This window comes from Myotis davidii, unplaced genomic scaffold (genome assembly GCF_000327345.1).
Source record: "Myotis davidii unplaced genomic scaffold, ASM32734v1 scaffold228, whole genome shotgun sequence".
In the NCBI taxonomy this organism is placed as follows: Eukaryota; Metazoa; Chordata; class Mammalia; order Chiroptera; family Vespertilionidae; genus Myotis; species Myotis davidii.
The window spans coordinates 4,357,167-4,367,721 of NW_006300104.1; the positions used below are offsets into that span (position 1 = coordinate 4,357,167).

Sequence of the window (10,555 nt, forward strand, 5' to 3'; positions counted from 1 at the left end):
ACTTTATGCAGATATGACAGTATGTTTCATGGACAGCTGCATCAAAAGGTGGTTATAATGGAGATGAGTTTTCTCACAAGGAATCGATGGGCTTAAAACAGAAGTATTTTAACTTATTAATATAAAAGTTGTTCAAGGTGTTTTTTACCCTGACATTAGAGATCAATGAAGAGTTGAAGTGATCAAAGTAAAATCATATCAATAAATCCCACATGTTCTTGAGGAAATGAATTTGGCCAATTAATAATAGTCTTACAATCAAGTGATACACTAAATGTTGGTGACCACGTGTTCTATGTGAACTTTCTATGAATTATTTGTAGGTCCCCAGTGTTGTCTGTCTCACCCATTCTCTTATATGTATATGTGGAATGTTTTAGGACTCAGTGGCCTTTGAGGATGTTAACGTGGAGTTCACCATGGAGGAGTGGGATTTCCTGGATCCCACCCAGAAGAAACTCTACACAGATGTGATGCTGGAAACCTTCTGGAACCTGGCATCAGTAGGTAGTTATCATAAATTCTTTTTTTTTTTAGTATATTTTTACGGATTTTAGAGAGGAAGGAGAGGGAGAGGATGACAGCAAAGTCAATGATTAGAGAGAATCACTGACTGGGTACCTGGTGCGAGCATCACACTGGGGATCTAGCCTGCAAACCAGTCCTACTTTAAATTGAGCTGTGACCTTCCGGTTCATACCAGTTCATATGTTGATGGTCAACCACAGAGCAACTATGGCCTTTAACAACTTGGTACTTAGGCAATTAGAAAACTAGTGTTGCTTGCTCATTAATCCTGTTTCAAGAAGTGAAATATGGAAAGGGAGTACATTGGTAATTAAACCAGGAATGATCACAGTTCATTGTATACCTAAAATCTAACCTTTTTTTATATTCTTTAATAGTTTATAATGCTTTTTCTAGCATGTATTTTAGAAGAACAATGTGATGACCATGACAGTGAAGATCAGTATGAAAATCATTGGATGCATCTTAGGTGAGTCGCATTGACCTATAAGTAATTCATAAAATTATTTATGACAAAGCGTTAAGAGCATCTTAGTGTTTTTTTAACATAGGTTTTTATATATTTTATTTATTTATACATTTAATATTCTTAACATTTATTTCAGAGTAAGGAAGAGGGAGAAAGAGAAAGAAATATCAATGATGAGAGAGAATTATTGGTGGCTGCCTCCTGCATGCCCCACATTCGGAATCATGTCCAGAACCTGGGAATGTGCTCTGACCAGAAATTGGTTTAGAGGTCAGTGATCAACCACTGAGCCTCGCTGGTGATGCAAAAAATATGTTTTTATTGATTTTAGAGTATGGAGGTGAGAGTGAGAAATAGAAAAATCAATAGACTGCCTCCTGCATGCCCTGTACTGGGTTTAATAAATATATAATCTGGCCATGCTCCCTTTCAGGGAATTGAACCGTAAGCCCCTGGTGCGTGGGTCCATCCTGAACCACTGAGCCATATGGGCCCAGTCCACAAAAGAATCTTAAAAACAGATAATCCAATGGTATTAGCCCAGTTTTAAATATACTGATTTTCAGAATAATCTCATCAAAATGTTTTTTTCAGAAATATGACCTACATGGGTAGTGTATAAAAAATAATTACATGCCCTAACCGGTTTGGCTCAGTGGATAGAATGTCAGCCTGCGGACTCAAGGGTCTCAGGTTCGATTCCGGCCAAGGGCATGTACCTTGGTTGCAAGCACATCCCCAGTAGGGGGCATGCAGGAGGCAGCTGATTGATGCTTCTCTCTCATCAATGTTTCTTACTCTCTATCGCTCTCGCTTCCTCTCTATAAAAACATCAATAAAATATATTTTAAAAAAATAAAAATAAAAATCATCATTCTCCCCTTTAAAAAAAATTACACTTGGAAACAATATAAAGAAGTACCATTAATGAATATAAATGTTTTCATAATATCAGTTATCCAGTGTATAACAGGAGTTTTAAGATATCCACTTTCAAAAGTGGAATGTTCAGGAACCCTACCCTTTCTTTGAAAATGGTAAAAATGTCATTGTCATGCTATTATTAAACATTAAATCATTTACAGTGTATTAATAATATGTTTCTGATTTTTACAGCAGTCATATGGTAGAGAGACTCTGTACAAGGACGGATGGTTGTCAATGCAGAGAAAACTTCAGCCAGATTCCAAATAATAATGAAAAGAAGGAAATTCCTGAAATAAAACAACCTAAATCCAGGTTGTGTAGGCAAATCTTCATACGTTATTTATCCTTGAATAACCAACTGAGCTCTCACATTGGACCCAAACTGTACCTGTGTCCAGAATATGAAGAAAAACATTATAAATATAAGGAAGCTGAGAAATCTTTCAATTCCAATACTCTTAGAAATCAGGAAAAAATACACTCTGGTGAGAAACCTTATGAATGTGGGAACATCTTCAGTTGGCTCAGCTCTCTTGGAAAACATAAAAGAAGTCATGCCAGAAAGAAGCCTCATGAATGTAAGGAATGTGGTAAAACATTCCATCATCCCTTTTTCCTTAGAAATCATGAAAGAACTCATACTCGGGTAAAACGCTTTAAATGTAAGCATTGTGGTAAAGGTTTCTATTATCAATATTCTCTTCGATATCATGAAAGAACTCATACTGGGGAAACACCCTATGAATGTAAGCTATGTGGTAAAGTTTTCTCTTATTCAACTTCCCTCCAGTATCATAAAAGAACTCATACCGAGGAAAAACCCTATGAATGTAAACAATGTGGGAAAGCCTTCAGTTCCGGGAGCTCTCTCGCAAATCATAAAATAAGTCATGATGAAAAGAAGCCTCATGAATGTAAGAAATGTGGTAAAACATTCCATCATTACTATTCCCTTAGAAATCATGAAAATACTCATTCTGGGAAGAAACCCTATGAATGTAAGGTTTGTGGTAAAGTTTTCTCCCTTTCAGCTTCCCTTCAATATCATGAAAGAATGCATACTGGGGAAAAACCCTATCAATGTAAAGTATGTGGGAAAGCCTTCATTTTTCCCAGCTCTCTTGGAAATCATCAAAGAAGACATGACGGAAAGAAGAATCATGAATGTAAGGAATGCGGCAAAACATTCTATTATCAATATTACCTCCAACTTCATGAAGGTATTCATACTGGTGTAAAACGTTATGAATGTAAGCCTTGTGGTAAAACTTTCTGTTATCCATCTTCCCTGCGAAGTCATGAAAGGACTCATCATAAGGAAGAACCCTATAAATGTAAGCATTGTAGCAAAGCTTTCTCTTATCCGTCTTCCCTCCAATGTCATGAAAGAACTCATACTGGGGAAAGACCCTATGAATGTAAGCATTGTGGCAAAGCTTTCTCTTATCCCACTTACCTCCAATATCATCAAAGAATTCATACTGGGGAAAAACCTTATAAATGTAAGCATTGTGGCAAAACTTTCTGCTTTCTATCTGCCCTCCAAAATCATGAAAGAACTCATACTGGTGTAAAACGCTATGAATGTAAGCAGTGTGGTAAAGGTTACTATTATCAATCTTCTCTCCAAAGTCATGTTAGAACTCATACTTGTAGACCATCCTATGAATGTAAGCTATGTGGTAAAGTTTTGTCTTCTTCAACTTCCCTTCAATATCATGAAAGAATCCATTCTGGGGAAAAACCCTATCAATGTAAGGAATGTGGGAAAGCCTACATTTCTCCCAGCTCTCTTGGAAATCATAAAAGAAGCCATGATGGAAAGAAGCCTCATGAATGTAAAGAATGTGGTAAAACCTTTATTTATCCCTCTTTCCTTAAAAGACATGAAATAACTCATACTGGTGTAAAACCCTATAAATGTAAGCATTGTGGTAAAGCTGTATCTTCTTCAGCTTACCTGCGATATCATGAAAGAACACACACTGGATAAAAGCCCACGTATGTTAGCAATGTGGTAAGGCTTTTAGTCTTTCTGCATCTCTTAGAGATCATGAAAAAATACATGCTGGAGAAAAAACCCTATGAATGAAAGCAATCCAGTAAAACTTTCTATTATCCACTTTCCCTCTGATATCATGAAAGAACTCATAATAAGGAAAAACCCTATGAATGTAAGCCATGGGGGAAACCTTGTATTCATCCCAGTTCCCTTCAATATCACAAAAGCACTAATAGTGGAGAGAAATCATAATGAATGAAAGAACTCACACTGAAAATAAGCCCTATCCTGTAAAGATTGTAGGAAAGCCTTTGACCATCCTAGTTCTTTCTTTTTAATCCTCACCTGAGAATCGTTTTCCATTGAGAGTGGAAGTCAAAGAGAAAGACAGAGAACCATATTGATATGAGAGAAACAAATCAATTGGTTGCCCTCCTGCACATGCCCAGACATTTAACAACACACAGTGGAGAAAAGCTCTATGAATGGAAGGAATGTGGTAAAGCCTTCAGTTTCTCCAAGTCTCTTAGCATGGAAGGAAGAACACGTACTGAGGAAAAACGTTATGAATGTAAGCAATGTGGGAAAACCTTCCGTTGTGTCACATCTTGGAAGACATAAGAGAAGACATGATGGAAATAAGCCTCAAGTACAGGCTTGGCCCGGAGTGTGGGGTTGCAGGAAGAGACTCCAGAGAGGCTCTGACATATTAGCTTCAGCCTTATTTTCCTAGTTCCCTGCCCGGGTTGGCTGCTGGGCACAGCCCTCATGCGTGCTGCATCTGCTCCAGGAACTGTGTGCTGCGCATGGCCTCACAGTCGAGGCTCCATGCGTGGCCTGGACTCGCCCAGCTGCTGGGCTTCACTCTGTCCCTCTGGCGAATGCATGGCGAATCTCCCCTCCTTGTGGGTCTCCTGCCTTGGCTCTGAAGGGCTGTGGGACCTGGAGCAGCTGCAATAGGCAGACCATCCGCCAGACCTGTGGCTATCATCACCTTGAAACTGACTTTGGAGAAAAATAGTGGGTGTTTTGATTTTAGGCAGGCATGGTAGGAATGCAAGGATTTTTGAGCCTCCTTTCTTAGATGGATCCAAAGCAGATTACTAGAATACAGTGCCCTATTTTACAGTGTACGGAGTGATAGCATAATTGCAAAAAATCTTTTCTTAAGTATATTGTAACATTTTTAGGGAAAGCATAGTTGACCTAGAATTAACTGAGTAACTCTATTGGCACAAAATAAAATGAGTGACCTTTTAAAAATACACAGCTGAGAGACATTAAAGCACTAACTTGGATTAATAAATTAATAGAAATATTACTATGATCTTATCACTGAATGAAGTCCATCAGCCAAGACATGAAACACAGTTCCAGCCCTACAAGAGCTTAGATGGTAAATAGTTACCATTGTTTAATTAATCAAGTAAATAATAACCAAACAATTTCTAATTAAGACTAAAAAGTTCTCTTTTTTCACCTGGAAGTAGATTTGAGACTCATTTAAAGACAATTTGGCCCTGGCAAGGTTGGCTCAGTGGATAGTGCATTGGGCTCAGTAATGAAGCATCCCTGGTTCAATTCCAGTCAAGGGCACATGCCCAGATTGCTAGGTAAATGCCTGGTAGGGGGTGAACAGGACACAGCCATATTGATAATCTCTCATCATTGATGTTTCTATCTCTCCCTCTGCCTTACTCTCTGAAATCAATAAAAATAATAGTTTTAAAAATATATATATTTTGTAGAGAATGAAATAAACTTTAAGGATAATTTGATTGATTCTAAATTTTTAAGGGACTCATGAATTGACAATGTATGGAAATAAAATGAATAAATAAAATGTGAGACTTAGACAAATTCATGCAGCAAATGGTTCTCTCTCTCTCTCTCTCTCTCTTTGATAAATGCTTTTGCGTTGATGCTTAGCTAACCCAGAGTTCTGGCAACTGTAGCTTTTAGCTTTACAATGAGTACAATTCCAGAAATCTGTCCCACCAACAATTACATAGGTAAATCACTGTCAATATGAGCAAGTTGCCTGCTTTGGTATTTTGTGGATATGAATCCTACCATTCAGTAAAAAGCTAAAAATTATCTGCCATGTCATAGGCCCAGACACTTCAGTGACTTCAAAAATGTGAAGGCTTTTTAGTTGAAGTTAATTGTTCGCTAGCAGAGAAGAACTCTGGCTAATTTAAGGAAGGCAGGCGTTTCTCTAAAATGGGGTAGATGAACACAGGCCTCTGAAAGGACCCAACAGGGTCAGCTCAAGTCCTATCAGGGTCTGCCCTGGAATGGATCTGCGTTAACCAGATCCCTTGGCTTTACTGCTCACAGAGTTGAATTGCCCAGATCCCTTTATGGGTGCTATTTGTATGGATTTATTATATTTCCTGTGTGATCCATTGGACAGTGTCTTTGATTTAGACATGTATTTATTGAACATCAAGTGAGAGACAGCAAAAAGACATTATTGAAGGCCCAACCCCTTCAATGTAGTCTTGCAAAATTATACAAGGCAGCATGAGAAATATTGCAACTAAATATTAAGGGTAGTATGTTCCATAAGAGTTTTCAAGTAGAAAGAAGACACTTGTCTAGACAAGTTTTACAGAGAATAAGTTTTGTCTGGCTGGGTTCTTGAAAGATGAGTTGGATTCTGAAAAGATAAAAGAGTGTATTTGTGGGGCACTCCAGAAAGCTTATTTAGGCTAGAGGAGGAGCATGAAAGCAAAGTCATGGAAGATAAATAAACAGCCATTCCACTTCCCTCAACGCAGTGCACTCTACTACCTTACTTAGTAGGTCTTTGAATGTGGAATTGTACTTTGGAAATGAAGTTATATTAGCTCTGAGTTTCTTTTCAATAGTTTTTTCATCGGTTAATCTTGAAAGATCTGCTTCTTGCTCATGTTCTAAAAACCGCCTGAGGTGCTCAAATTCAGAGAATAATTCCAGCCTTTGGTTTTCCCCTTCTAAGTTCTAAGAGTTTTTTGCTTTGAATGCTTATTAATTTCTGAACATCTGCCACCTGCTTCTTCAGGGGCTCAATGTAACTGCTGAGCCTTTGCCTGTGATGACAGGCAGCTCCCTCCATGGGCCTCTCCTGGTGGTCAGTGGGCAGATTGCACAGGTGACACAACAGCTCTACGTCCTCCTCTCAGAATAGGGTCAGGACCATGTGCCTGTGCAACAAGCACCTCTTTCTGCCTCCTCTTGCCCCTGGTGGTCTGGAGGAGCTTGGTGATGTCCACCATCCTTCCCAGCTGGGCATTGCTCCTCACATACCTCTCTTTGCATGGGTGACAGCACACAGGGCAAGGGAACCTGTCCTGTAGATCAGTCCAGGACTGCTGGATGCAGGAGTGAGACATTGTGCACACCTTCGATGGTGACAGGCTTTCTCAGGTCATCCAGTTAGATGGGATAGTTGATTTCTGCCAGGAGTCCTGCCAGAGCTGCTTCAACTTCCAGTGGGCCCTGAAGGCATGGACTGAGATGGGTTTCTTCAGGAAGCTGGGCTCTGCGGTGAGAAGTGGATGCCCCAGAAATCTCAGTCCTCACTTAGATGGTGGCCTATGAGTCCTGCAAGTCCCCTGACCTTTGAATTCCAGCTGCCAAGAGAAGGCCTTCCCCCAACCTGCAGCCAGTCAGAGCACAGCTGGACAACTGCTCCTCCCAATTTGGGAGCTGAAAGAAAATGAAGCCAGCTAAGCAGCTTTTTCGTCAGAGGAACAGTCATTACCTGAAATCATTAGTTGCTGTGTGTGAGAAAATATTTCTTCCTTCAATCCCTGAGTTTATTTCAAGTGGTTCCAGTCAAACAGATACCTCTCTCCTAAACCCAATCTTTCATTCTCATGTTTTTATTATTAAGCCCATCTACTTCCACTCACTGAGCACCACCATCCATGAATCCCATCAACTTTCCATTCCCCACCTGGGGCTATGGAAAGTGCACAGGCTCTGGGACAGAGGGATGGGCCACACCCAAATTACAATGCAGCCTTCGTCACCTATCCATATATTTTGAAAGAATTTATTTTATCTCCTTAAGGGGTGCAGAGCATGGCACCTCAAAACATTGAAACACAAAAGTTGGACTGGAAAGCATGGTGTCCTTCTGGGCAGGATGATTCCCAGGTCCTTGTCCAAGTGGAGTTGAAGGAAACATGGACAACAGATGGTATAATAAAGGATGGAAATTTATTGAGAAAGAAGCACAGACTCCCATGTGGGGAGAGTGAGAGAATCCCACTATGTCCCTTTTTTCTATGGTTTATAAAGGGTGTACTTCTTTGGGCCTTGATATCCCCTCTGATTGGTCACAGTCCCCTCTGACTTGTCACTATAGCCACTCCAGAGCTCAAACCACAGGTGAGGTACCTGAGGTTCTCTTCTTTTCCCTTATTGTTTTCCTAGTTCCTTTTGGGCTTTCCTCTTCCCTCTCTGGAGAAGGGGCTTCCCTTTATTTTTAAATGTATTTCTTCTGCAGCTCTGGGCTCCCTTATTCTATGGAAATGTGTACCTTCTGGCAGCTCCCTTATTCTGTGAATGTATGGTCTTTGCAGCCGTGTGCTTTCCCTATGAACCCCTTCATTTTTTAAAATTTCCTAAACCTGCCTATTTTGCCCCCAAACGCTCCTTTCACCATCTTGGATGTGGCTTATTTTGAGTTGAAGGCAATCAAAACCCAATAGACTCAGGAAAAGCCCTTAGTTCTTTCTGCACTGCCCCCCACCCTAAGAAAGTATAATATTCCCCATTTGTGAGATAATCAGCAATTATAAAGGAAATTTACACTAGAAAAGGGGCCTTTGTACCTGGAAGAGAACTATTGTCAGAGTCTAGAGACCCAATTCACAAATTTGTGCACCAGTGGGTCCCTTGGGGTGTTCTGTGAGGATCAACCCCCAAGCTCAAAGCCCCAGCATGCGCCCACAGCCTCTCCTGGCTCCCTCAGCACCTGGGAGCCAGGTACCAGCCTCAACCCCCGTGGCCAACGCTGGTCTCCATCTACGAGGCGATCAGGCACCTGCTCACACATGCTTTAGCATGGCGCCGCCCGCTCACCTACTCCTCCATGCCGCCATGGTCCTGCTCTCTTCAGAGCCCATCAGGGCAGGAAGTGCCTCCACTGCCACCCACTGCCAGTGCCGCCTCACTGATGCCTACCATGTTCCGTGCAGCCTCCTTGTGGTCAGTGCATGTCATAGCGAATGGTCAGACTCCCGGTCGGACTCCTTCAGAGGGAAAATTTGCATATTTAGCTCTTTTTATATAGCAGGCCCATGCTCTATCTACTGATCCAAACCAGCAAGAGCTTTCTTTTACTTTTTTAAAATTTTTTTAATATATATTTTATTGATTTTTTACAGAGAGGAAGGAAGAGAGACAGAGAGCTAGAAGCATCGATGAGCAGTCAAGGGCATGTACCTTGGTTGCGAGCACATTCTCAGTGGCGGCTGTGCAGGAGGCAGCTGATAGATGTTTCTCTCTCATCGATGTTTCTAACTCTCTATCCCTCTCCCTTCTACATGATAAAGAAATCAATAAAATATTTAAAAAAGAACCGCAGGCCAACACTCTATCCACCAAGCTAAACCGGTTAGGGCTTCTTTTACTTTTTTTATATATATATATAATTAATTTGAGAGAGAGACAGAGCAACATCAATCATTCTATTTATTTCTACATTTGTTGGTTGATTTTTGTGTGACCTGGGATTTAACCTGCTATCGGCACATTGAGATGATGCTCTAACCATCTTTGCTTCCCAGCCAGGTTGAGAAACAACATAGTGATCCACTACATGACATTCTGGAAAAGGAAAAGGTTTGGTCTGGCTGGTGTGGCTCAATGGTCGAGTGTTGACCTATGAACCAGGAGGCCATGGTTCAATTTTCGGTCAGGTCTAACACCCCTGCCGGCCTGGTCACCTCACATGGCCTGCTCTTTGGGCATTTGGTCGTCCCTCAGTAAACCCCCTGCCGGCCTGGTCTCCCCAGGCAACCTGCTGTTCTGGTTGTTACGTGTGAGGGGGTCCCAGACAATTTGCGTATTTCTCTATTATTAGTATAGATAACTTTTTCACCTAAGAGACTTGCCTATTAACTGGGCCACCTTTGCTTAACAAACATTGCTTCCTCTCACCTTCAAGTGAATTGCCTCCCATAACCCCAGAAGCTCCAGGCCCCTACCTTGCTCACCTCCAGATGGCATAGAAGTCTCACTTCTCTGACTGCCAGTTAAGTCTCAAATCTTTGTGAAATTTCTGCATGTAGAAAATCCTAATGAAAATTTTTTTGTTTCTTGATAACCCGTGTTAGGCAGTTAGGCATGAGGGGTGCAAGGAAGCAGGGCCAGTACAGAAGGTCACCAGGGTGGAAAAGCCCCAGATGCCAAGCAAGGAACAATCCATTGTAAGGTGGGACCCTTCTCCCAGGATGACTTCCTCATCCTGCATATCCACACAGTTTGGACCCCTTGACCTTTCCTCCCTGTAGACAACCTCTATTCCTCAGTATTATTTCAGTTCCAGGCCCAGAAAAGCAATAAAATCAGCCTGAGGACCAGCTGCATTGAATAATGAGCCCTTGTCCTAGTGCCTGCCACTCACTCACTGG

General features: G+C 41.2%; 1 protein-coding gene across 1 annotated transcript; it reads left to right on the plus strand.

Annotated features, from left to right (window-relative positions):
• The first annotated feature begins 309 nt into the window (after positions 1-309).
• Positions 310-5,786, plus strand: LOC102755813 (zinc finger protein 791-like). Its single transcript, XM_006776505.2, has 3 exons — positions 310-507; positions 925-997; positions 2,114-5,786. The coding sequence occupies exons 1-3, from the start codon at positions 420-422 to the stop codon at positions 3,915-3,917; spliced, it is 1,965 nt and encodes a 654-aa protein (XP_006776568.1). The 5' UTR covers positions 310-419; the 3' UTR covers positions 3,918-5,786.
• The last annotated feature ends 4,769 nt before the right edge of the window (positions 5,787-10,555 follow it).